General features: G+C 39.7%; 1 protein-coding gene across 8 annotated transcripts in view; it reads right to left on the bottom strand.

Annotated features, from left to right (window-relative positions):
- Positions 1 to 27,845, bottom strand: part of jmjd1cb (jumonji domain containing 1Cb) — a 308,660-nt gene that overhangs the window by 46,995 nt on the left and 233,820 nt on the right. For all 8 annotated transcript variants that reach the window (XM_078565870.1, XM_078565871.1, XM_078565872.1 and 5 more), the window contains 7 exons: positions 16,312 to 16,417; positions 15,947 to 16,071; positions 15,304 to 15,447; positions 8,387 to 8,567; positions 6,722 to 8,286; positions 5,715 to 5,887; positions 1,677 to 3,850 (listed from right to left, as the gene is read on the bottom strand). In XM_078565870.1, the coding sequence (XP_078421996.1) occupies positions 1,677 to 3,850; positions 5,715 to 5,887; positions 6,722 to 8,286; positions 8,387 to 8,567; positions 15,304 to 15,447; positions 15,947 to 16,071; positions 16,312 to 16,417 (4,468 nt within the window). The remainder of the gene's footprint in view (positions 1 to 1,676; positions 3,851 to 5,714; positions 5,888 to 6,721; positions 8,287 to 8,386; positions 8,568 to 15,303; positions 15,448 to 15,946; positions 16,072 to 16,311; positions 16,418 to 27,845) is intronic.

Below are 27,845 nucleotides of genomic sequence, written 5' to 3'. Positions count from 1 at the left end.
GGGGCTGAATTGCCGACTCCTGCTCATATGTTCATACAGAGGATTAGCTAACTAACAGGAAACAAAGTTGGGATAAATGGATCATTTTCAACTTGACAAGCTGTGCCACAGGGATCAGAGCTGGGGCCTCAACTATTTACGATATACATAAATGACTGGGATAAATAGACCAACTGCATTGTAGCCAAATTTGATGATACAAAGGTAGGTCGGAGAGCAGGTTATGAGGCAGATAGAAAGAATTTGCAAGGAAATTAAGTGAGCGGGCAAAAATTTGGCAAATGGAGCATAATGTGGGAAAATTGTTGTCTACTTTGGCTCGAAGAATAGAAAAGCAGAATATTATTTAAATGGAGAATGGCTGCAGAATGCTGTGGTACAGAGGGATCTAGGTGTCCTTGTACATGAATCACAAAATGCTGGCATGCAGGTGCAAGCAAGTAATTATGAAGGCATGTGCATGTTGGCCAGTATTGTAAGGGGGATGAAATATAAAAATAGGGATGTCTTGCTACAACTGTATAGGGCATTGGTGAGACCACACCTGAATTTTCGTTTTCTTACTTTAAGATGGGATATACTTGTATTGTATGCAGTTCAGAGAAGATTCACTAGGCTGATTCCTAGGATGAAGGATCTGCCTTAAGAGGACAGGCTGAGCAGCTAGGGTCCATATTCACTGGAGTTTAGATGAATGAAAGGTGATCTTATTGAAACATATAAAATTGGAGGGGTTTTGACAAGGTAGATGGTGAGATGATGCTTCTATTTGTGGGGGAATCCAGAACTAGGGCGCACATTTTAAAAATGAGGGGGGGGGGGGCTCATTTAAAATGAGGATCTTTCACAGGATCATTAGTCTTTGGAATTCTCTTCCACAGAGAGCAGTGGAGGCTGGGTGATTGAATATATTCAAGTCTAAGTTAGACAAATTCTTGATCGACAGGGGAGCCAAGAGTCATGGGAGCAGGCAGGAAAGTGGAGTTAAGACCACAATCAGATCAGCCCATGACCTTATTGAATGACAGAGCAGATTTGATGGGCTGAATGGCCTACTCCTGCTCCTATTTCTAATGATTGTATGTACTGTACTTTGGAACATTTGCTCGTACTATATAGGGTAAGGCAATCTAACTAATTCAATAAGTCTGGTAATTTGAGGGCTGACAGCAGAGAAATGACTAAAAATTGCCAACTGTCATAAAAAGCAATAGCAAAAGACCTGCTATTTCTTTCTGATCTACCCCGCAGGTGACCCCAGTCCCACTCTATGCAGCTGACATCCAACACCCTCAGGAATAGGACAGATAATAAATATTGCCTTGTCTGTGTAACCACATTGCAAGAACAAATGAAAAAATCTAAAAGATTAACACATCACTCAAATGCTTAATTGTATGTCACTACAATACTACAGTGCTATGTTAACATCTCACTAGAAAAACCAAATGCGGGCATACACAGTTCAGTCCATTTTAATGGACACTGTATACCTAATGTCGCAAAGTTGTAGACTTTCAAAAGTGATAAATACCATGCAATGCTATACGTTTAAACTTTAAAGGAAATTGATCAAAGTCATATGCTCCCATATAATTCACCTACACGTTAATATTTTGAATCCATAAATCAACTGGAAAAAATTTTACATTTTAATTGAAATCTACTGTACTTACCACTCTGAAGTTTAATTTTATTCTTTTCCTTTTCTTTTGTATTTCTGTATAACGTACCATGAGGTTTAACTTCCTCTTCTTCTCTCTCAGTATCAGCCTTTCGCTTTTGCAAGTCATTTTGCCTCTTTTTATAAGTTGGCTTAGGCTGACGTTTGACCCTATGCTCAGACTTATTTTCACTTTCATCTGAAGCATCACTTTCAGATCCAGATTCATAAATTCTTTTTGTTCCCCTTCTCGTTTTTCTTTCTTCCTGCTCAGTTTTCTCTTCTTCAGATTGACCTGTTTTGTCTACATCATTTGATGTGGAAGCTAATGGATGAACTATAATTAGTTTCCTTGCATCTTTCCCTGTGGTTTCTGTATTTCCCACTTTAGTTGTATTTTTATCTTCTTCAGAGTGTCTAGTTAACCAGGCTTTTTTAAGTTTTGTGTGATAACTAGGTTGGCTAGATTGAATAATCTGGCCATTGGTGACAGAGCTTGCTTGACAAGATACATCTATTGTTCCAGTATTACTTGGAGAGAGAGATGCTGCACTTTTTTCACTTTTAAGGCTTGCAGATTCATTACTGTTATTTGCAGTAGTGCTTCCAGAATGAGCCATAGCCAGTGCTGCTTTGTGCTTTTTCAGCTGGTAATAATCAATTGTATTCGAGACTCCTGTGTTATTCTGTGTAGTGCTTCCTGTTCTGGCAGCAGCTGTTGAAAAAACTGTAGCGGATGTGGTATTAATCTTGCATTCCTGTATCTGTGTTCCGAAATGAGTTGAAGTTTTGGGAACGACATGTCCTGCTACACTGTTAGTGAGTGTGGTGTAGGAGGAACAATAGGTTATATTTGTTTCATTGCTACTTAAAATTTTAGTTGCTGGGGTTGCAGAAGCTGAGGAGTCAGTGCTGCTCTTGCACAACAAATCAGTGGCAGCCACCGATTTTGAATTGTTGTCCGGAAGTAAAGCTTTAAAGTTTTTTTCATGCTCTGTACCTGTAGTGTCCAAGTTCACATTAGGCAGATTGGTTCTCCACACTTCTTTGACTTTTGATGCTTTAAGGTCATCTATTGGATTTGATTGCATTAACAAACGTTCTCTTCCAGAGTCCTTTGAGTTGGTCTGAATTTCTACTTTATTTTCTTGCTTAGCAATGGAAGGTGGTTTTACAATAACAGATGCTGAGGCAACTTTGTTGTTGTTCTCCAAGCGGCAAACTGGCTTAACATTTTTCCAGGCATCAAGTGAAGCAACTGCAGAATTATGCATGCAAATTTTCCCATCAGCCCTTGGCTCTGGTAGTAAAGTTGGAGGTTTCTGGAGTTCAGAAATCTTAGCAGCATTCACAGGCTGTATTGGAGTTAGGGTTGGTGGGGATAGATTGCGATAATTACCTTCTTTGCGCTCTGTAATGTGATGCGATGAAGGCTGGTAAACTGGAGCCCTATGTAAAGATGGCATACCTCTCAGAGGGTTTGACGGTGAAATTGATAACTGTTCTCTGGTCCTCCCGTGATCAATATTATTTGAGCTCGTAGCCTGAGAAGTCACTTGGTGGGAAAATTGTTCTGTAATTTTGACAACTAACCCCTCGCTCTCAGGGTGATGTTTAATAAGTGGAGGTGGTTTGGACAGAGTCTTGTTATATGGAAGGAGAGTAGGTGTTGAAGGATTTGTTTTCTCAGCATAAGGATGTATTGTATCTTTAGAAAGATATAATCTAGGTGGCTCATTTACAACACTGTTTGACAAAGTAGTAAAATAGTTGCTTTGGGGCATAGAATGAGGTACTGAATTCTTTGATGTATAAAGTTCTATTGCACAATGCTCTGTTTCTCGATCTTGTTTTATGCTCTGGGGTTTTAGGCCATCAGCAGGCAAAGATGGTATTCTAGAGTAGGCATCTTTCGCAGCTTCATTTGTCTTTATTGTGGAAGCAAAACGAGCAACTTCAATGCTCTCCTGCAGAATCCGACGTCGCTCTTCATTGTATTTATTGTGATTTTCACTTTGTTCCTGGGGTGATCTTTTCTCCTTACTCTGACAAAAGGCAGTGCTCGTAAACCCTCGAGCCAGCTGACTTTCCAGTCCATGTGAATGTCGATCGTGGTTAAGTTCAAGCTTCATCTGAACAGCAGTAACAGAACGTTTCGAATTAACTGAAGTTTTCTTGTCAATTTCTCTATTTAAAAAAACAAAAACAGTTTAAAAATTATACATGGTGTCATTTCCAAAAATAATCCTTAGATATCTTGGAAAAAACATATCAAATTCAACTTGCCACAATCATTTCTCATCAACCAATTGTTTGAGAATATTGAAAGGCACAATGTAAGAAATATTTTTACTTCTCAACACACACTTACTGAGCAGAATTTTGCCCTTGATGGGTGGGCCCCACCGCCATTTTCAGTGGGCGGGCCAATTCCTGCCCGACAGGAAGCGCTATGCACCTCCTGTGCTCGGGGGTGGGGGGTGTCCCAACTGTCAAAGTGCGCGAAAGAGCGCACATCTCCCTGAGACTAAGTGCTGTCTCAGGGAGATCGGTGAAAGCTTTATAAACATCAAAAATAGAAAAATTAAAAAATTACTAAAATGCCCCGAGATGGGACATGTTAATAAATATGACTAAAACTTTATTAAAAACTTTTTTAAAAACAGACATGAAACCTCATCCCACCAGTGAATGAGGTTTCATGTTTTTTCAGAAGCCCGCTGGGGCTCCTGGCCTGCCCACCAACCTTAAGGTTGGACGGACAGGGCCTTTAATTGGGTTAACTACCCTGTCAATGGCCTCAGTTGGCCACTGACAGGTCAGCGGGTGGACAGCTGATTTTGCTGTCCGCCCGCCTTCCTGAATATTTAAATGGGGCGGGATGGGAACCCCCGACATCATCCCGCGTCATTTTCGCGTCGGCGAGCAGGCCCCGCCCCCAACTCACCGACGGAAAAATTCTGGCCACTGATTTTTTTCTAATGCACCAATACTGAATTTCAATTGAGAACGAATCCAAGTGGAAACATTCTTCTACCACACTGTGTACAGAATTTGTATTCTACACTTTACAAACACAGCATTTGCTGTAATATTTCCAATTAGAGATAAAGTAATGGCATTTATATGGAACCTCTCATGATCTCAGGACGTCCCAAAGCATGTTACAGTCAATGAAGTACTTTTGAAGAGTAAACACAGTTGTAATAGAGGCAACGTGGGAGCCAATTTTCACACACTGAAGTCCCACAAAGAGCAATGTGATAATCACCAGATAATCTGTTTTATGCAGGAGAAATCATTTTTGAGAACCCATTGATACTGATATCCTAAGGAGGAGTTGGTCCGGAATTTGCACTTACTATGAGGCTATTAATGGTCACCATTATTAAGGAGTAAATCAGGATAGTAATGTCAGTGCCACATATGCACAGTTGGACATGGCAATCAGAAAGAAGCTGACTGAGCTGGGTACTTACCTAGTAGACACAACAGAAGCGGTTAGGGTTTTCCCATTCTCAATTAACTGAACTTTAAGGCATGATAAAACTGAATCACTGCCAAACAATCTCTCTAGCACTGAAAATTTAATTTTAAAACCACACCCATTCCTTCTGATTTGAATTGTTGGAGATTTTAAAGAATTCAAATAATTTTCTTTTAAGTTCATGTCTCTGTCAACTCTCTCTCTCAATTCCATCTTTATTTCCTTGCTTTTCTTCTGTCCTTCGTGAATGATTTGGCATTCTAACTTACACTTCCTGGTTGAGACTGTGTCTCAGTATGGGTTCTTCAATCTAATTGGTTAAGGAGACATGCTGCAGCTTGCCCTGTTCACACATGTCCCAGATCTCCTGCAGATGATGCCATGCTGGTTTGGCTCTCTACTGCAGGTTGCCATGCAAAAGCCCATAGGAAGTCTCAGTCTAACTGTAATGAATGGCTAGCTCTGTCTGCTTAATGCTGACAGCAAAATTCAGACTATTATTCCATCCTCCTCTTTAGCAACATTCCCAAATGTTTTAATCATGTCACAGGAAGGAATGCTTACTCTTTCTGATGATCTGCAGTTGCCTTTGACAAAGGCGGACTCGAATGTGAGGCCAATTTCAAGGGTCGATGAGGTTCAGCACTGGCAGGGCGTACAGGGATGTGGCTTAGTAACCCCAGACTGTCAGCTGAGGTCACAGTGGTGTGCTGAGGTAGCCAAGGACTGGATGCATTCTGTTGCAAAAACACAGATGGTTATACAAATAAATGTTACACTCTCTGAAGTTGACTGCACAATCTCTGAATTCAATAATTTGCTCACAAGCAAATATAATTTGTTTTTCACACAATTATCAACAATGATAACTAAAAACATATTACACATTAAAAGATTGCAACAATGCACAAAATATTTGGCCTTTGAAAAGTAATTTCATTTAGTTGGCCAGTTATTGGTCTTATCCAAGCTGTTATTCAGCAATAAAATATTGACAAGTTAACTGTGCAATGATTTGCTGAATCTGTTAGACAACTCTAATCTCTGCCAGTCAGCAATTTAATTAGGAAAGAAGAAAATAAATTAGCTTAGCAAACATCAATTTTCCAACAGCAAGCAGCAATGGTCTTCATGAACTTAAATGGTAAACATGAACATAAAAGAGGGCAAAAAATTATCAACTGGTCCATCTAGACTGTCCCCTGATAAAGGCACACACTGCGCTTCATTTTTAATGCATGTTAAAATTAACAAAAATGCTCAAAATCATATTTTGTGATATGAACCGTTAAAAGTTAAAAAATAATTTAAAAAATTTGGCAACCTTTCTATTTAAATACTTCACAAATCAGAAATTATTAAAATTGAGAGGTTTTTTTTTACCTACTTCTCTTCATTGGTACTATTCATCTCAATAACGGACAATTTAAAATAACTTAACTTGCTCAAGCAAAGTTATATGTGTAATAGAATATATCCACCAAGGTTGAATATTGTTCTTTAAAACTAAATAAGATTACAAACAACTCAATTCCTCACACATGTACTGTACAAAACATAAAGAAACATACCCTCCTCAAAGAAGCTTCAGCGCTCAGAGGGTTTTCAGGATGGACCCACTTAGATGAGGTCATACTCAGACCTGGAGACAGATGAGTGCCATTTGGATACTGCCAGAGTATAGGATAGAGTCCAAGCTGGTTATAAGCTGATGGATGGTTCTGGCCAAGGAGCTGAGGCGAATGTTGCTGTAAAAACTGTTGCTGATGGTGTGCCAGTGATAAGGGGTTTAAATTTCTTACATGCACAGAATCTAAATGCCCACACACCAAAGATGCTGACGGAACTCCAGGTAAGACAGCAGGAAGGTGGTGGGAAGAGTGAACAGAATGGGGTGGGGCACTGCTGAGAACATGACAATTATTTGTGGCAGAAGTCCGTGGTGAACCAGAAAGATGATGTGATGCTGCTCTGAGAGCTGGATGAGAACTATTTGCGGTCAAGCAAGATGAATGTGGTGAGGTATGAAGGGGATGCAGATGCGGGTGCAAATATGGAGACAAAGGTTTAGCCCCTGTGTCAGGTCCAACCAAGGCTGGATCCCTGTAAACTGTAAAATGCTCATTCTTATCAACAATTAAAGGGCTTTTTGTAGTTTCCACAATTGTCCTTGCACCCACATGTTGGAAGCTGGATCTTGAAGATTCATTTTTACATCTTGAAGTTGACTTGGTGACAAGAGCAGCTGGGCTGCATGAATAGGAGATTTTAGGCTTCAGCATATCAGGTGAAGTGTTTGTTTTATTTAGTTTATTGGTTTTATTGGTAATGTGGATAGAAGTATTAGGTTGTAGTCCTAAGGCATTAGCTGTTTTTTCCTTTTCTGACCTATTATTGGTTTCATTAACAGTTGAGAATGTATTAACTTGAGATTTGATTTCACAGATAATTTTGTTGTTCAGATGCAGATCCGCTTCTGATTTTTGAATATCTGAAGTACGCATGTTTATATTTGAATGTGTTGGATTGATGAAGTTAATTTCCAGGTTCTGAGATGCAAGACTGTGAGAATGGATGTTGGTAGCTTTATGAAGCAGATTGTCTGATAAAGCTCCATTACTGATATCAGATATAGAGTTCTGTACAGATGGCTTTTTCATGGTATCTGGTGAAGGTTCCGAGGACACAGATTCACTCACGGTTTTTACTTCTACAATGCACCCTCGAGTCACTTCATGTGATTTTATACTCTGTTGATGACCAAACTCTGTCCTTTGGAGGTCAATTTTCTTGTCAACTGGTTCAGGCTCCTGCATTTCATTGTCCTTTTTAACCTCCTGCCTTTCGTCACATGGAGTTGAGTTATCAATTACCATCTGTTCCCCTGTTCCTGTGTGGTTCTGGGGCTTTCCTTCATTTTTAGTGTCATCTGATGTGATTTTGGTTTTCAGTTCCGTTTCTGAACTTTGCTCAGAGAATGAATCCAAGATGACTTTATTAATAGGATTTTCAGACTCACTGCTCTCAGTATCCGAGTTATTGTCTGCTTTCAGTCTTTCTAAAGTCACTTGCTTTTCACCCTCTTCTTGCTTTCTCCTTTTATTAACAGACTGCTTTGTTTTGCTCTTTGAAGGCTCTGTATGAAAAATATATGTTATATTATTCCCAGCTGCTATATTTCACAAATACTCAATGTGAAAAGAAACAATGAAAATAAAATAGGCTGCCATTTTTACCTTCTTTTACAGGATTCTCACATTTGTCCTCTTTTATCTTATCTTCTTCTGGTATACTGCTATCCGATTCTTTCCTTTTGTTTGAACGGATGATCCTTTGCTGCTGATTCTGCTTTCCAGATGTTGTCTGGGAATTCATCACTGGTCGTGGACTATTGGCTTGTGCACGTGTATAATGACCCTGGACGTGATCAAACAACACTATTTACATTTCGCACAAAAAGTGTAGCAATTTTTTTTTTAAAAAAAGGTTTCAATAAACTTTATTACATCTAAAATCAGAACATGCTTAATACTTTAGTGGAAAAATGTGCTTGATAGCCAACAGAAACATTTTCTCACTGTGCATTTTATTTCTTCATATTTCAGCCGAATACAGTGAACAATATACAGGTGTGATGCCACAGATGTCCAAGAATGCAAATTATATGAAAAGGGAAACTCAATTTAAGAAAGGAAAGATGATCGGAAAGATTATTCAGGAGGTTACTGTAACAAAAAGGTATCATATTCTGGCCAATGCAATTTCAGACAGTGCAGAGAAAAGGGCTGGCAATGAGCCAGAGAAAAGAAGTGAGGCAAGGAAGACAAAGAGACTTAGGAAGGTAGACATTGGACATTTCCGAGCAACAAATCCAAAAGGCAAAACTGAGTCACTTAACTGGAGCTAGAGTATGCACAGTGGAAGAAAAAGTTAGAAGGATTGCTAAAGAACAAGCAGACAGGCAGTAGTGATAATCCAAATAGGATTTAGCACCACAGGGAAAAACCATATAGAGGGATGCAGAATGCAAATGCAAAATCACGTCAAAATTTAATGTTGGGAGCCAGAAAGTAATGTTCAGTGTTCGATAATGACAAGTTGACTAAGGGACACAGATGATGTAAGCAAATGGCTCACAAACCAGTGTAACAATAATCATGATGCCATTGTAATTGGGATGGCTTCTTCCAGGATTTAAACGATTGGTTTCGGAAATACATGTTACACTTCTTCAGAATGAGAATGACAAGAACAGCAGGAAACTCATTGGAAACCACAATCTAGATTGAGGAGGGATGTTGGAAGGCAGGAAACAAACTAGATCTGAAAGAGGATTGATAAAAGAGCTGCTGTTGGATAAGATGGAGCTTAATAACCCAGAGAAATACTCAAACCAGCTTTCAGTGACATGCACCCAAGATTAGAAGCAGCAAATCTTCATTAAGCTGCATATTTTTGTATCCCAGAAGCACTTAGAACAAAATGTCTGAACTTTAATCTGTTGTACTAGAAGGAAACCAGAACATAATAGGGATAATAGAAACATACAAAAACAGAAAATGTTGAAAAAACTCAGCAGGTCAAACAGCATCTGTGGAGAGAAAGACAGACCTCTGTCTTTCTTTTCACAGATGTTGTTAGACCTGCTGAGTTTTTCCAGCATTTTCTGTTTTTGTTTCAGATTTCCAGCATCTGCAAAATTTTGCTTTTATAATAGAAACATAACTTACTGAATAGGTGAAGACAAACAACAAAGATTATGGTAAGTTGTGGGAGAATAAAATACAGACAGGGAAAGAAATAAGAAATAAAAAAGGAACTTGCATTTAAAAAGCATCTTTAATGAGCTTATGACATTTTAATGAAGCTTGTTGAGGGATAAATGCAATCTAGACCAAGAGTTCCTAAATAGTAGCATAGTGATCGTTACACCCATCTGAGACAATGCAAGAGCCACTGTTTTATCTGAAACATGATATCTCTGACAACGTAGCACTCTGTCAACACTGCACCAAAATATCAATCTAAATCATGTCAAAATATCAATCTAAACACATGATTTAGCCTCTGGAATGGGCTCGAAGACAAGAGTACGACCATTGAGGTAAGGTTAACACCGAAGTAGTGTAAGTTCTATATATACATACATACATACACTGTGGGGTGTGGGGCAGTAAGGAAAGAGTAAAGCAAGTTTATTCAGCAAATAAAGGAATAATATCTAACAAAATGGATTTTTCATACAGAGTACTTAAATATCGTTAGGGGTTTACTACAGGTTACCAGGTCAAAATAAGGAGAGCAGTTGTTCTATCACAAATTAATAATGTGAAAACAGGAAGGTTTTATTCATGGGGATTTCAACCAACCCAGCCATAAATTGTGAATTCCAAAATGGTTCAGTCAGAATTTAAAAATGTAATGCGACATGATGCATCACTGCTCATGGCCAGTATGTCAAGAAAGCTACAAGAGCCAGGTATAGTAAATAACAGCCAGCATGATTTAAAAAGCATAAGACCCAAGCTCCACAACTTCTGAGGTAATGCAATTCCAAGCAAATATTGCATATCTAGACTTCCTGAAAGTCTTCAACAACAATCCTCTCAAAAGGCTGAATGCAAAACTGAAAGCAGTGAGAATTTAAGGCAGAACCCGAGTTCTTGTCAAGGGATTAATGCTGATTGGGAATTTGCAATCTAAATTATTAGTCTGCAATGCAGAATCACAATAGCAATAGGTTGAAGTCTCAAACATGATGAAAATGTTGTTGAAGGAGATATAGCCAAGACTTAGGAATAGGGATAGAACCCTAACATCATCTTCTTATATTTATATAATGTCTTCAGCATAATAAAGTATCCCAAGGTGCTTCACAAGAGCATTATAAAACATGACACTGAGCCACATAATGAAATATCAGGTCAGATGACCAAAAGTTCAATCTAGGAGGCAGGTTTAAGGAGTGTCTTAAAGGAAGAAAGCAAGGTAGAGAGACTGAGAGGCATACGGAGGGGATTTCAGAGGTTAAGGCCTAACAGTTGAAGCATAGCCACCATTGATGCAGTGATTAAAATTGCTAATGCTCAAGAGGCCAGAGTTAGAGAAGCACAGATATCTCGGAGGGCTGTGGTGCTGGAGGAGATTACAAAGAAGGGTAGGATGGGGTGTGGTGGCTGGAGTCCAAGCAATGGACGGATTTGAAAACAAGGATGAGAATTTTAAAACCAAGCCATTGCTTGACCGGGAGCCAATGTAGGTCAGCGAGCACAGAGCTGGGTGAGTGGGACTTGGTGTTAATTAAAACACAGGCAGCAGAGTTTTAGCTGACCTCGAGTTTACAAAGAGTAGCTTGTGGGAGGCCTGCCAGGAGCACTTGGAATAGTCAAGTCTAGAGGTAACAAAGACATTAATGAGGATTTCAGCAGATGAACTGAGACAGGGGCCAAGTTGGGGGTGTTGCAGAGGTGGAAATGGGTGATCTCAGTGACGGTGCAAATATGTGGCTGGAAGCTCAATTGGGGGTCAAATATGACATGAAGGTTGCGAATAACCTGCTTTAGTTCTAGATAATTGCCAGGGAGAGGAGTGGAATCAGTAGCTAGGGAATGGAGCTTGGACCGAAAACAATGGCTTCAGTCTTGCCAATATTTATTTGGAGGAAATTCCTGTTCATCTAGTACTGGATGTTGGATAAGCAGTCTGCTAATTTAGCAACAGTGGTGGTGAGGTAGAGCTGAGTGTCATCAGCATACATGTGAAAATTAATGTTGTGCCTTCAGATGATGTCGCCAAGGGGCGGCATGTAAATATGAACTAGGAAGGAGCCAAGATAGATCCTTCGGGGCAATCAGAGATTACTGCGTGGGAGTGGGAAGAGAAACTATTACAAATGATTCTCTGACTGTGATTAGGTAGATTAAAATTAAATCAGGTCAGAGCAATTCCACCCAGCTGGATGACAGTGTAGAGGCTTCGGAGTAGGATGGTGTGGACAACTGCATCAAAAGCTGCAGAGGTCAAAAAGGACGAGAAGGACCTTCCCCACATCAAAGTCACCAATAACATCCTATTAGAGCTGTTTGGGTATTGTGGCAGGGGTGGACAGCTCATTGGAGGAATTCAAACGTGGAGTACCAGGAAAGATGAGCATGGATTTGGCAGATGAAAACACATTCTGAAGAGGAAAGGAAAGATGGGACAGTATTTTGCAAGGACAGTAGGTTCAAGGATTTTTTTTCTTGAGGAAAGGTTTGATAACAGCAGATTTAAAGGAAAGAGGGACATCAGCTGAAGAAAGAAAACCTTAACAATGTCAACCAATAAGAAGGCCAGGAGAGGAAGCTGGGTGATCAGCAGCTTGGTTGTGATAGGGTTGAAGGAGTGGGAAATGGGTCTCATGGATAAGATAAAAGTGCATGAGTGGAAAATAGGAGAAGAAACTAGAAAAAGAGGCAAGTTCAGGGCTAGGGGAGCAGGGAACTTTCAAGGAAGAAGTTTGGCCAGATGGGCTAGAGGGAGAGGGGAACACAGCAGAGCAGCTGGTCTCAATCTCAGTGACAAAGTCATCCATAAGTTCTTCACACTTTTGGTTGGAGGCGAGGGTGCAGGAGACTGCGGAAAGGGGTTTAAGCCAACAGTTTTCAGTAATGAAGAGAAGCCTGGGGGTTCTTTGCGTTTCAGGATGAACCTGGAATAGTGAGCAGTTTTAGTAGGCAAAGCAGGACCCAATAGTGCTTTGCAGGACCCAATAGTGCTTTATGTGGCCCTGTCAAATCTAGCAGTAGATGGCTAACCCAGTTGTCTGCCATATCCTTTCAAGTACACCCCTTGGATTTAAGGCAGAACAGCCGGGGGAAGAGAGAGAGTAATAGTTTTATTGGATACTCGACCATCAAAGGTGGAGGTGAGGGTATGGCTGAGCAGATCAGTAGCTGCAGAAATATTGTGGCAAATGGAGTTTCAAAGGCTAGATAGTTGGGATTTTGAAAGTGCAGGATATAAATGAATTGGGGGATAGTTTATTCCAGGGGAAAACACAGAAGGAAATGGGGTAGCTGGATCCCAAAATTAACATTCATGAATAAAGTGGGACGGCACATTTTCAGTCCTTTCTTTCCCCTGGCCCCAATAATCTCCATGTGTTATACTTTGGGCTCTATGTTCCAAGGGGAAGATCTGTGTAATTCTTGGCATAACTAATCAGTTACGCTATTTCAGGAAATTCCAGATCATTATTGCCCAGATCTTATGAGCAATAGCAGTGAGTGTCATTTGCCACTTCACTCAGAAATTGCCCTGATTCAATGGAGAGGCACATTCCTAACAGGAACTTCTGAGCTCAGCTTCCCCAGAAATTTGCAGCACCCAGATGAGAACTCCATCAGAATGGAACATATTTGGGGGAAGACACGACGTGCCCCTGTTTGTACAGCATGAGTTTAAATGTCCAGTCTGACTGTCAGTGAATGGGTAGGCGGGTAGGTAGATGGGGTAGGCAGGTGGGTGAGGCGATTGGGTCGGATGGAAGGGGGGTAGTCAGGTGGTTGCGGGGAAGCAGCTGGATAGTGGATGGTGTTGGGGGGGGGGATGGTCAGGTCAGGGGGTATGGTCGAGTCGGGTCAGGGGTCATTGAGTTCGGTTGGGCTGATGGCTTGGGGGGTGGGGTGGGGGGTTGTGTAGCTACCCAGGTGTTAGACTAAGTTTTAAACGGTCTAATGTTTCCTGGGTAGCTATCCAGTTAAGCACATCTGAACTGTCCGAAGTCTCCAACTCTAGCTTAGAGTCAGAGACATTGGCAGAGGGTGGAGGAGAGTGGGGTAATTGACCTTTGGAAGTTGAAACATTCTGGGCAATTCCCACGTAGGTTTACATCTCAGAATTTCTACAGAATCCCAATACGTGTGTTCAGTCATACGTCTGAGACTAGAAGATTTGGCCCATATGTTTATCGTTTGCATCTAGTTGCCATCTGATGTGTTCTTTTGAAGAACAGGAACTAGCATGAGTGGAAAGCGAGTTGGACCGAGAATACACAATCAAGGTGGATTTCAAAACCAGGAATTAAAACTGTAGAGAACATGAGCAATTTACATGAAAGAAACAAAAATTTTTGATGTCAACCAATAGCATCAATCTCATACACGAATGGGGAACAAAGGGCAAACAGATTAGTGACAGAAAAATCTGAAATGTGTAGGGAAAATGTTTTAATTTATTTTTCTTTGTTTCTACTTTCAAACAAAGGCTAATAGCTGTGAAACTGGGAATAATTACAAAGCAGTAATCTGATCGAATTTCAGGCCACAAACATCACAATGGAATAATATAAACATGGAAGTAAATGAATAAAATGAAGAAAATACCTAAAAGTGTGTGGCAGTCAAAAGTGAGATCAAATTATGCACTCGAAACATGAAAAAATAAAAAAATGCACCAGGAAAGAAAAATAGGAAAACGAAGCAAGATTTTAAAAAGCTTGCTAAAAATTGACTGAAACATCAACTAGATGAGTGTCAAAAAAGTGAATCCAGCTTTCTGATTTTTGAAAGTGCAGCCCTTCAAAAGAAATTGCTTTCCTGTTAGTTTCTGTGGAATCACTATTTCAATGAATCAATATGGCTAAGCTGCTTAAGTAGTTAATGAAAAAACCATGACAAGTCCTTTTCTGTCACAGGTCAACTTATTGTGCCACCCCCACATCTAATTTGCGATGTGCTATACTTAAGTTTTCAATATATAGATGCATTTAGAAATAAATACAGAGCATACATTTGATTAAAGTTAAGTTTCTTCTTTCATAAACTGCAACCTTTCTCAAACAGGCATTAAAATAAATCACAAGGTTATCACAAAGCAGAATGTTGGCATTGTCAAAAAATAGTATAATTGAATGAAGTATAACCAAATAAAATCACCTGCATAGAAAGCAACACACACATTGGAGTTTAGATGAATTATTCATCACTCCAATTTGAGCATTTGAACTAATTAATCAGATTACTGCTTTATTATTCCCAGATACACAGCTATTATTCTTTATTTAAACAAGAGTAGAAACATGCAATGATTAGAAAAATATAATTTGCAGGCTGGAAATCTAGGAGCCTTTAGCATCCAGCATTAAATAATTCCAACTGGCTTAAATACTCACATGAATAGCTGGACTGTTCTGATTGGAACGAGACCTTCGTCTTGATGTGATGCCTATGTTTTCACCTTTCAGCAGAGAATGAACAACATCATCCAAAAAAGTCATTTGTACCATAGAAGGGTCAACATTCTGTGGTTCTAGCACCTGGTTTGTTCAAAAAAACAGGACAGTATTTATAATACGTAGCAAAAAATTTACTTACTACAACTAAATAAGAATACTGTATCTAAAATATTGCACTGAAAAGCACTAATACTATTCAACATTTGTAATATATACATTACCCACCCTTGACTGCTATCCTGTGACCCATGCTAGAATGTGCATGTGTGGGCAATGTGTTTCATTACAATGAAAAGCTTGTTGACATTTACTATCATGGTTCACATGTGAAAAATAGCCATTGCAGTAAGGTAATTTAACTTTCTAGCATCAGTGAGAAAGAACCGTAATATGGGTCATCACCTTCCTTAAGGTGGAATACAAGTAGACATGTATAAAATAAAATTGCATAACTTAAAGTGATGATAATTTAACTAAAATTTGCACATCGTTCACATTTAATTTTTCTACATTGCACAATGCCCAGATTAACAAATAAATTCATACAGCAACAATAAGAAATCTCTCCAAGTCAATTTACCTGGTCATTCATCACGATCATAGTGCGGCTTAAAAGATCGTGATAGGTAATGATACCAGTGAACCACTGGGTGGCAGAATCTTGCCTGTACACTCGTACTCTATAGCCGTTCAGAGAATAGGGACCTGTAAGGAGCAACAAAGGAGCAACTGGTAACTGTGAAGGTACAAGAGACAGAATTGAAAAGAATGTTTTAGATCAATTCCTGCTGTTACAAGGATTGAATAACTTGTCCCAAAATAAATTAATTATGTCAAACATGTTACTCATAGTTTTGCATTAAAATGAATTTAAAAATGAAGTTGGTAATATTATTCATTTTTCACATAATAACACAAGTGCACAAGAACAACACAAAATAATACCTTGCATAAAAATCTCCTGAACTTTTTGTTCTTTAACCCAAGCTTTCACTTCTTCATGAAGCGGAGGGTTGTCCCTGAGAACTGGGCTCAGACTGTCTATGTCGTCCTTTTTAAAAAAATACAGAAGCGTCTTTGTTATTGTGCATAGTTGTCTTGCCATGTTCCACTCATCACAAGAATCTTGCATCAAATTGCTTGAACTTCTCTACTATAGAATATGTTTTTTCTATATTTACAATACTATTTACTATATTTTTAAAAAAAAAACATTTATTTATTTATTTAAAGGAGATGGCCATAGAAATAGCGAATGCGTTGACGGTCATCTTCCAAAATTCTGTAGATTCTAGAACAGTCCCAGCAGATTGGAGGGTGGCAAATGTAACCCCACTATTTAAAAAAGGATGGAAGGACAAAACAGGAATTACAGACCGGTTAGCCTAACATCAGTAGTAGGGAAAATGCTAGAGTCTATTATAAAGGAAGTGATAACAGGACACTTAGAAAATATCAACGGGATTAAATAAAGTCAACATGGATTTATGAAGGGGAAATCATGTTTGACAAACCTACTGGTGTCTTTTGAGAATATAACTAGCAGATTAGGTAAGGGAGAACCAGTGGATGTGGTGTATTTGGATTTTCAGAAAGCTTTTGATAAAGTCCCACATAAGAGGTTAGCATGCAAATTTAAAGCACATGGGATTGGGAGTAATGTATTGGCATGGATTGAGAATTGGTTAGCAGACCAATGAAACAGAATAGGAATAAATGGGTTCTGATGAAGAGTCATACAGACTTGAAACGTTAACTGTATTCCTCTCCGCAGATGCTGTCAGACCTGTTGAGTTTATCCAGTTATTTTTGTTCTTGTTTCAGATTTCCAGCATCCGCAGTATTTTGCTTTTATCTAGGAATAAATGGGTCTTTTTCTGAATGGCAGGCGGTGACTAATGGGGTACCGCAGGGATCAGTGCATGGGCCCCAGCTATTCACAATATATGTCAATGATTTGGATGAGGGAACCAAACGTAATGTTTCCAAGTTTGCTGATGACACAAAACTAGGTGGGAATGTGAGTGGTGAGGAGAATGTTTAGAGGCTTCAAGGTGATTTAGTCAAGTTGAGTGAATGGGCAAATACACGGCAGATGCAGTATAACGTGGATAAGTGTGGGTCGAAAAAAACAGAATGCAAGAATGTTATTTAAATATGATAGATTGGAAAATGTTGATGTACAAAGGGACCTAGATGTCCTTGTACACCAATCACTGAAAGCAAACATGCAGGTGCAGCAAGCAGTTAAGACGACAAATGGTATGTTGGCCTTCATTGTGAGGGGACTTGAGTACAGGAGCAAGGATATCTTACTGCAGCTGTACAGGGCCTTGGTGAGACCACACCTGGAGTAGTGTGTGCAGTTTTGGTCTCGTTACCTAAAAAAGGATATACTTGCCAAAGAGGGAAGGCAGCAAAGGTTCACCAGACTGATTCCTGGGATGGCAGGATTGTTGTACGAGGAGATATTGGGCCGACTAGACTTGTATTCACTGGAGTTTAGAAAAATGATAGGAGATCTCATTGAAACATATAAAATTCTGTCAGGGATGGACATGCTGGATGCAGGGATGATGTTTCCTCTGGCTTTTTGGGGGGGACGGGGACATCTAGAACAAGGGGTCACAATCTCAGGATACAGGTAGGCCATTTAGGACTGAGATGAGGAGAAACTTCTTTATTCAGTGAGTGGTGAACCTGTGGAATTCTCTACCACAGAGGGCCATGGAGGCCAAGTCACTGAACATATTTAAGAACAAAATAGATAGATTTCTGGACCCAAAAGGCGTCAAGAAGTATGGGAAGAGAGTGGGTGTATAGGGGATCAACCATGATCATATTGAATGGTGGAACTGGCTCGAAGGGCTGAATGACCTACTCCTTCTTCTATGTTTCTAAATCATCCAGAGGCTTTGCCTCTCTTTTCTCTCTTCCCTCTCAGAGGGTCCTTAAAATCTACCCCTTGACCAAGCTTTGAATCATGTGCCCTAATATCGCCTTCAGCCTTTATAAATCTCTGGTTTAGTCCCAGTTGGAATATGACGTCCAATCCTGTGCACCATACATTAGGTGGATGCGGGACTTCAGTCAGGTAAAGAAACTAGAGAATCTAGGTTTGTTCTCTTTCGAGCAGAGAAAGTTAGGAGGTTTAAAAGGGTTGTTCAAAATCATTAAAGGTTTTAACAGAGTAAATGAGAAACAGTTTCCAGTGGCATAAAATGTGTAACCAGAGGAGATAGATTTACAGCGATAGGCAAAAGAACCAGAGTCGAGATGCAGATTTTCTCTTTTAACGCAGAGAGTTGTCATGATTCGGAACACACTGTCACTGAGTCAGGAAAGCAGGTTCAAAAATAACTTTCAAAAGGAAATTGTATACTTAAAGGAAACTTTGAAAAAAAGAAAACATTGCAGGTAAGAAACGGACAGGGTAATGGGACTAAAGGGATAACTGTTTCAAAGAGTTAGTAATGGCATGTTGGGAAAATCACCTTCTCCTAAGCATTCTTTGATTCAGGTTAAAAAAGAACACAAAACAAGACACCACACAGTTTATTGAACATTGTCAAGAATTGAGACAAAGGCCAGAAAACAGACCAGCAAGCAGACATACCCACTTCCTAGTCTTGATTCCTTAAAAAAGGCGTGTTACTTTTATTGTATGTAGCAGTTCTCCTTTCACTTCAAATTAAGACAGGTCTTCAAATGAATTTGGAATAATATACCCTCAATCTCCTGCTGAGTTTTTAATCTCAGCAACAGTTTTGAAGAAGGACTAAAGGTAAGGGTTGGATCTTCTGCAAGTGCACAATTTTAAATTATCATTGGCAGCTATTTGAAAGTACATAACTTATTATCTTGTACATTAACACCAATTGGAACTAAAATATATTTTTAAAAAGGGAGAATCACACATACAAATAGATCTCCTTTCTTCTACATACGAAAGCTGTTCCCAAGTCCAACAAAGCTCAACGGTGAGATTTCCTTTGGCAGCTAACCACATTATTCCATTCTAAGACTTCCCTTTTTCACACCCTATACATCACATCCCGGTAGTCTAATTTTACCCCTCCTCAACTAGGGGATGAAACAACAGGCAAGGGAGACTATATTTGTATCACTTGCAGGTACCAAAAGGACTCTCACTATTTGAAATACTTGCAAAAAGCATACAGATAAAATGACATGAAAATGATTTCAACTGCAGAGAGAAGAAAAATAGACAGTACGAAATGAGATTTAATGAAAAATTCTCTTTCATGTCAGAATTCCCATCTTAAATATCTAGCTTCCAACATCAATGCAAGCTGTGGAGAGGAAGACAGAGTTAAAGTTTCAAGTCCATATGACTCTTCATCAGAGTCTTCCTCTCCACATGCTGTCAGGCCTGCTGAGTTTTTCCAGCTATTTTTGTTTCAAGATTTCCAGCATCCGCAGTATTTTGCTTTTATCAATGCAAGCTGGATGTACAAGGGGAAAATTAGTAACACAAGGACAAAACCCAAATTCTAATCAAAATCCAGTTGTAGAGGATGAAAGGGTAGGACCATTGTTCTCATTTCTCAATTTGAAAAGTACCAATGAAGGTAAACAACCTACTCTAACCCATTCATTCTCCTGAACATTACAGTTCCAGCCAAATGACGTTACAGGTTTACAAGTAGTATCTATAGAATAGTACACGGATGAGAAAGACAGACAGCGAGAGATTCATTCATGTGATGTGGGGATCGCTGGTTAGGCCAGCATTTATTTCCCATCCCTAATTGCCCTTGAGGTGGTGATGGTGAGCTGCCTTCTTGAACCACTGCAGTCCATGCGGTGTAGTTACATCCACAATGCTATTAGGGAGCTCCAGGATTTTGACCCAGTAACAGCAAAGCATACATGTTTTCAAGTCAGTGGCGGAGACAGGAATGTTTGTGGATGGGGTGCCAATCAAGCAGGCTGCTTTGTCCTGGGTGGTGTCTAGGTTCGAGTGTTGTTGGAGCTGCACTCATCCAGGCAAGCAGAGAGTATTCCATCACACTCCTGACTTGAGCCTTGTAGATGGTGGACAGGCTTTGGGGAGTCAGGGGGTGAGTTACTTGCTGCAGGATTCCTCGTCGCTGACCTGCTCCTGTAGCCACAGTATTTATATGGCTAGTCCAGTTCAGTTTCTGGTCAATGGTAACCCCCAGGATGTTGGTTATTCAGCGATGGCAATGCCATTGAATGTAATGGGGCGATGGTTAGATTCTCTCTTGTTGAAGATGATCATTGCCTGGTACTAGATTCTCTCCTGTTGAAGATGATCATTGCCTGGTACTTGTGTGGTGCAAATGTTACTTGCCACTTGTCAGCCCAAGTCTGGATATTGGTCAGGTCTTACTGCACTTGGACATGGAGTGCTTCAGTATCTGAATAGTTGCGAACGGTGCTGAACACTGTGCAATCATCAGCGAACATCCCCACTTCTGACCATATGATGGAAGGAAGGTGATTGTGAACCAATAACATGCATGTAATGCTTAATCTTTTAAACTTATTTTCTACTTTGACCAAGGATTTTTACCCATAAGATACACTTTGCACACAATAATAGACATACTGAAGGTTGTGAGTTCAAGTTCCATCTTAACAACTTGGGCACAAAATCTTGGCTGACATTTCAGTGCAGAATTGAGGGAGTGCTGCACCCTCTAGAGGTGTCTTTTTTGAATATGAAGTTAAACTGGGGCCCCAACTGCCTTTTCCCATGTGGACATAGGAAATGCCATCTCACAATTTCAACAGCTGCAGCGAGTCCAAGTCAATATTCATCACTCAACCAGTATCGATTATGCAGGTTATTTGGCAATCATTACACTAGAGTTTGGCAAACCGTGCTGTGTACAAATTAGCTGCTGTGTTCCTCCACATTATAACAGTGACTACACTTTGAATGTACTTCACTAATTGTAAAGACTGCTGGGACATCTTGAGGTTGTGAACAGTGCTTTATAAATGTAATCCAGAAGCCATGCAGAAAGCATTCCAAGCAATCTTCGGCAAGAGCCATCCAAAGCCATGACGGCCGTCAACATAATATTAAAAATATTGGACCCAGAATACAAGTCCCACATTCTTCAGAAAGTAAAATTTCCACCTTCTGAGAATTACATCCAGGGCTATCTGCATAACGTCCTAAAAATTAAATCACAATAACCATCAGCCCCAAATCTGTACTTCATGAAAAACATAACCAGTAACAATGGTCAAAGGCCGCATGTTTTACAACAGTACAAGTGATAACCTCCATCTTTCCTGAACATTGTCAACGCCAAATGGCTCCCATACTCAGTCTGAAGATCTTAGCTGAATCAATTTAATCAGTATAAAAAGCCATTCATCACCTCATGCACTTAAAAAAAATTATTCCAATGCTCTGTTTCTCCGAATACACGAACATACTCCGAATCATAACAAGCTCACTTCAACGTCTCCAATCACAAGGTGCAAGAACTGAAGCATCTGTAACCATCTCATTTGATGGTTTTCACTCAGCTCACCTTCTTTCAAACTGAATCAGATGCCTTTTGCACAACTGATAATTTCACTGCTGAATTAAGTATTGCATGTTCAAATATGTGAAGGAGTCACTCCCCTACAGGCTACAATTAATTTCAAACAATGTGGTTATTTAATAAATTAACCACAGCCTCAACAAACATCATTAAGAAGTATGCAAAACAAAAAATTAATTCATAGTTGACAGGTTGAGAAAAATGTTCCCTGTCAACTGCACGATTACCTGCTGCAGAGCAACGTGAAAGTTAACACACAGGACGCCCACAAGTAGCTCTCCTTTTAAGATACTGCGTGTGTGGGGCCAAATGAAAAAAAACATTAAAGGCACCATGCACTTAAATGAACAGGCCATGCATAACCAAACAAAATTAAATGGAACATTGATCAAGAGGCTGTAGTATTTTATTTAGGATAAAAACAGGACTTGAACTGATCAGGGAAGCCAGCATAAGAAAGTTCTATTTCAGACCAGGATTTCCACAACCCCATTCCACCGTCACCCATAGGTAAGGCAAAACAATGTTGGCAGAGATGGGAAGTTAAACAAATTAAAAGAAACATAGCTGATTTGAATTACATATATTAGAACAGCTTGATTCAAATTCACTGACATTGAGACAAAAGGTTTATTGTAGAAAGTACAAGGGCTGCTCTTACTGATCACAAAATAAATTTGCTCTACTTACATGATATAATTTCAACTGAAACATCTGTTATGAACAAATTCAAAAAATGCAGTACTGTACATGAGGTAGTGTTTCACTTTTTAAATTAATTTTTAAGATGTGAGTGCTGCTTGGCAAAGCCAGCATTTTTTGCCAATTCCTAAACTAAATAGTTTGTTTGTGCCACTTAAGAAAGAATCAATTATGTCGGTGTGGGAGTTGAGTCACAGTTCTGACAGGCAGGATAGCAGGTTAACTTCCCCAAAACATGTTAGTGAAGCAGTTGGGTTTTTATGACAATTCAACAGATTCATGTCCAGCTTAATTGATACCAATTTTTTAAAAACTGAATTCAAATTCTCAGACTGTCATGATGGATGTGAATGCGTGTTCCCTGGAGTTGTTGTCCAGGCCTCTGGATTACTTGTTGAATACATAACCAATAAACTACTATACCCTGTGAGCTGCTTCATCCTTACCAACAAATACACAGTGGAACACCTTGATGTCACTACACACTGGTAATGCATTGGATTAGAATCAAAATATTAAACTGTATTTACTGTACTGATCAAAACAATACTATGAAGAAAAAAGTCACAATACTGAAAAATTTAAATTCAGCTGCAAAATCCGTAAATAAAATAAAAAAGGGCCAACAAATATGCCACGGAATGTCACATCAGCATTTGTGCCTGTGATCTTCCTCAAACAACCACTGATATTAATCATGTTGTCATGGGGAGACACAGTTCAAGCACTACCCAATAGGTTGGGGGTATAATGAGATATGGCGTTACGCCAGGCTGCTTTAACACACCTTCAGGGTTACAGGGAAATTGGGACAATAGGTAGGTCATCTGCACTACTGTCAAGAAAAAATAATTACTTTCTTTGTAAGATCATTGTTATTATTGGAAGATGCATCTTTCACACAGCGTAGCAGTAGGCCAAGCTGTAGCTCAAGGCAGTACTATTCTGAAAAGGATGATGGAAAAATCATGAGATAACTTGATTGCAGCATCAGTGATATCATCCGCAGGGCCACTATACAGTTTATAGTAAGCATAACTTGAAGCTCCAGCTTGATAAATATCTGATTAGGAGGGGAACGGAAAAACTATGACAACAGTTGAATGATGTCAAGAATAATTAATAAATCACAGTGAGATCCAGGTCAGGTAAATGTATTTTTTTTAAATTAAATATTCAAAAAAGAAAAAGCTGCATACATCAAACTTTGTCTATTTGAAAGTGTCCAAGATAATTTTTTAAAAAGCAGGTTCACACTACTCTTACATCTAGTCATTTGGTAGTACAGAACTTGAGTATTACTGAAAAAGAGACAAGTCAAAGCTTTTCGTTTTGCACTCATGCCTTTTTCAGCAATACTCTTACATCTTACAACAAATTAATGGAAATTTATGGCACTCGCCAAACTGTCTTTCAGCAGTTCGCTCAAAAAAAACGGGACAAAGCAGAGAATGGTCAAGTGCCCAGTTGTAAAGCTCAGAAAACTCAAACAAGGAACCATCTATTTAAGTTCTACTTCAGTAGCCAATCACTTGTTGATTTACATCGAAGGATGCAGGAAGGTTTTGCAAACACCTTCTTCTAGAAGGAATCTCTACATTCCATCACATCAAGGTACAGAAACTCAACAGTCCTGGGTTTTTGCTTCCACTACCTTCCTCGTAGTCAATTTCACATGCAAACCACCATTAAAAACCTAAATTTGCTGTTTGCTTTTTTCCTCCTGCCATGGTTTAACTTCTTAAAGTTAAGTAGTGAAGTAGTGTTCCATATTCAGTTTTACAGTTCAGTTTACAAACTTAAACATCTTTATTAGGTCACCTCCTTTCTCTGAAAAACACATTTTTTTCTGTTCTTCATCACTCAGTTCTCTGGAACTACAAGTTGTGACTCTTCCTTGCACCAGAACTTTGTGTCATCCTTGTGTGTTAATGCATGAAAATCACCACAGTGCTCAGGACATTATCTGATTATACACTACTCCAGGGTCAAGCATGACTTCTGCTTTATTGTTTTGGTGATAGACTACAACATTCTAATTGCTTTGTTGGTTGTTGCTCCAACATATTGAGCGTTGAACTCACCAATATCCCATGATCTGTTCATCATAGCCATCTGAAATTAATGATCTAATCTAAATAAAATATTCCCCTAGTTGCAGCTGCCTATAATTAGTTTCTCCACTGGATTATCAGTGCAATACACATACAGAGCTTTCCCTTCCTGCAGAAAGCTGCAGGAGATAAGAAACAGCTGTTTATACAACATGTCATGCGAACCTACTCCATGCCAGACCAGACGAATTCTGTAGTCAAGACAGGGGAGCTGTGACTCCACAATACCAAAGCAATCCAGCAATGCTCACACTGAACCACTTAATGCAAATCAACCATTAATTTGCAATAACTGTGAATTTGTAGCTGTGGCATGAATGGAAGGTTCTGACCACAACTGCCCGAGAGAGCATAACGCAAGGAGCAAAGGGAGAAAAAATGGGCAGGTCAGACGTACAGAAATAGTCCTCGTCAGCTAATTGCAGTGCAAACTAAACATCCCTAGAGATCTGCAGCTCCCATCTTAGTGGGCTACACTCAAGAGATGAAGGGGAGAGAGTAACTTAAAACAATTACAATCACCAGGGAAAGGATACTGACAAATTATTAGAACTAAAAGCTGACAAGTCCCCAGGTCCTATGGATTTCATCCTAGTGTCTTAAAAGAAGTGTCTGCTGAGATGGCATATGCATTGGTCTTGACTTTCCAAAATTCCTTAAGATTCTGGGAAGATCACACCAGATTGCAAAATAGTGAATGTAACTCCTCTATTCAAGAAAGGAGGGATACAGAAAGCAGGAAAGTACAGGCCAGCTGGCTTAATATCTGTCATAGGCAAAATGCTGGAATCTATCATTAAGGAGGTTATAGCGGGGCACTTAGAAAATCTCAAGGCAGAGTCAATGTGATTTTGTGAAAGGAAAATCGTGCAACGCGAGTAAAGAGGAGCCTGTGGATGTGGGGTGAACTTATATTTCCAGAAGGGATGAGACAAGGTGTCACATCAAAGGCTACTACACAAAATAAGAGCTCATGGTGCAGGAGGTAACATATTAGCACAGATAGAGAATTGGTTAGCTAACAGGAAACAGAGCAGGCATAAATAGGTCATTCAGAGGAATTCACCAAGACTTCTTCGACAACACTTTCCAACCGTTGGCCACTACCATCTAGAAAGACAAAGGCAGCAGAGAGACGGGAACACCACCACCTGGAAGTTCCCCTCCAAGTCACTCACCATCCTGACTTGGAAATATATCGCTGTTTCTTCACTGTCGCTGGGTCAAAATCCTGGAATTCCCTTCCTAACAGCACTGTGGATGTGCCTAAACCACATGGACTGCAGCGGTTCAAGAAGGCAGCTCACCACCACCTTCTCAAGGGCAACAAGGGATGGGCAATAAATGCTGGCCCAGCCAGCGAAGCCCACATCCTGTGAATGAATAAATTAAAATTAAAATTTTGGGTTGGCAAGATGTAATGAGTAGAGTGCCCCAGGAATCAGTGCTGCAGCCTCAACTATTTACAATCTATATTAATGATTTGGATGAATGAACCAAATATATAGTTGCTAAATTTGCTGATTACTTAAAGATAGGTAGGAAGTAAGCTCTGAAGAGGATATAAGGAGTCTGCAAAGGGTATAAATAGGTGAGGTGAGTGGGTAAAAACTTGACAGATGGAATATAATGTAAGAAAATGTGAACTTGTCCACTTTGACAGGAAAAATAGAAAAGCAGTATATTATTTATATGGCGAGAGACTGCAGAACTCAGATACAGAGGGATCTGGGTGTCTTGGTACATGAATCACAAAAAGTTAGTGTGCAGGTACAGCAAGGATTAGGAAGGCAAATGGAATGTTGCAATTTATTGCAAGGGGAATGGAACATAAAAGTTGAAATGTTTTGCCATAGTTTTACAGGGCAACATCTGGAGTACTGTGTACAGTTTTGGTCTCCTTTAAGGAAGTATATAACTGAATTAGAAACAATTCAGAGAAGGTTCACTTGACTTCCTGGGAATGAGGGAGCTATCTTCTGAGGAAAGGTTGTACAGGTTGGGCCTGCATCTATTGGAGTTTGGAAGAATGAGAGGTGATCTTATTGAAACATATAATATCCTGCGGGGGCTTGATAAGGTGGATGCTGAAAGGATGTGTTCCCTTATGGGGGACACCAGAATTAGGGAACACATTTTTTAAAAAGGGGTCCCCATTTTCGACAGGGACGTGGAAAAATCTTTTCTCTGAGGGTTGAGAGTCTATGGAACTCTCTTCCCCAGAGAGCGGTAGAGGCAGGGTCATTGAATATTTTTAAGGCAGAAGTAAATAGATTCTTGACTAACAACGGAGTCAAATGTTATTGGACGTAGGCGGAAATGTGGAGTTGAGGCCACAATCAGATCAGCCATGATCTTATTGAATGACAGAGCAGGCTCAAGGAGCCAAAAGGCCACTCCTGCTCCTAATTCATACGCTGACCAAAATTCCATGTACTCCTGCCTGAGGTAGGTATGAAAACAGAATAAAACAATTGTGGAAGAGAAAAGGAATTTGGGTGCTCTTGTGCACAAATCACTGAAAATTAGTGCACAGCTAGAAAAAGTAATCAAAAAGGCTAATGGACTGTTGGGCGGGTGTTGGAATACAAAAGGAGGAGCGATGCTTCATTTATGTGGCGATTTGGTCAGATTCCCTGTATTCAATTTTTGGTACTGCATTTCAAAGATATATTTGGTCTTGGAAGGGATAGCTGACCAGATTTTCAGAAGTGAAAACTGGGATTTCCGAAGATAATGGTCTCTCACAACACGAACAGATATGTCTTTGTAGCTCCTCGGGGGCAGCACTTCTCTGTTTTTATCATTATACTGCCAAAAACAAGTGAAGTGCCTGCAAATCGATGTCTTATCTTCTCTTCAAAGCTAATTCCCCGCCAACTCCCAAGGAAACCACGCTCTGGGGATGAAAACAACACAGACAAGCACCATTTGTCTTCCTGCTTCCCATTTTCTGCCCACCTTACCTGGAAGTGCTTTACGTGAGTTATTAGGAAATGCAACATCGTGCTGTGGGGCAAAGCGCCAGATCTTGGATGCAAAGCACCCGGCCTAGGACACATGCGCAAACCTAAATTCAATTTGAACTCATTTCAATCCTGCAGAATAAATG

Source organism: Cetorhinus maximus, chromosome 20 (genome assembly GCF_964194155.1).
Source record: "Cetorhinus maximus chromosome 20, sCetMax3.hap1.1, whole genome shotgun sequence".
Lineage (NCBI taxonomy): Eukaryota > Metazoa > Chordata > Chondrichthyes > Lamniformes > Cetorhinidae > Cetorhinus > Cetorhinus maximus.
The sequence above is the reverse complement of the archived record's forward strand: the minus strand, read 5'-3'. Positions and strand labels throughout refer to the sequence as shown.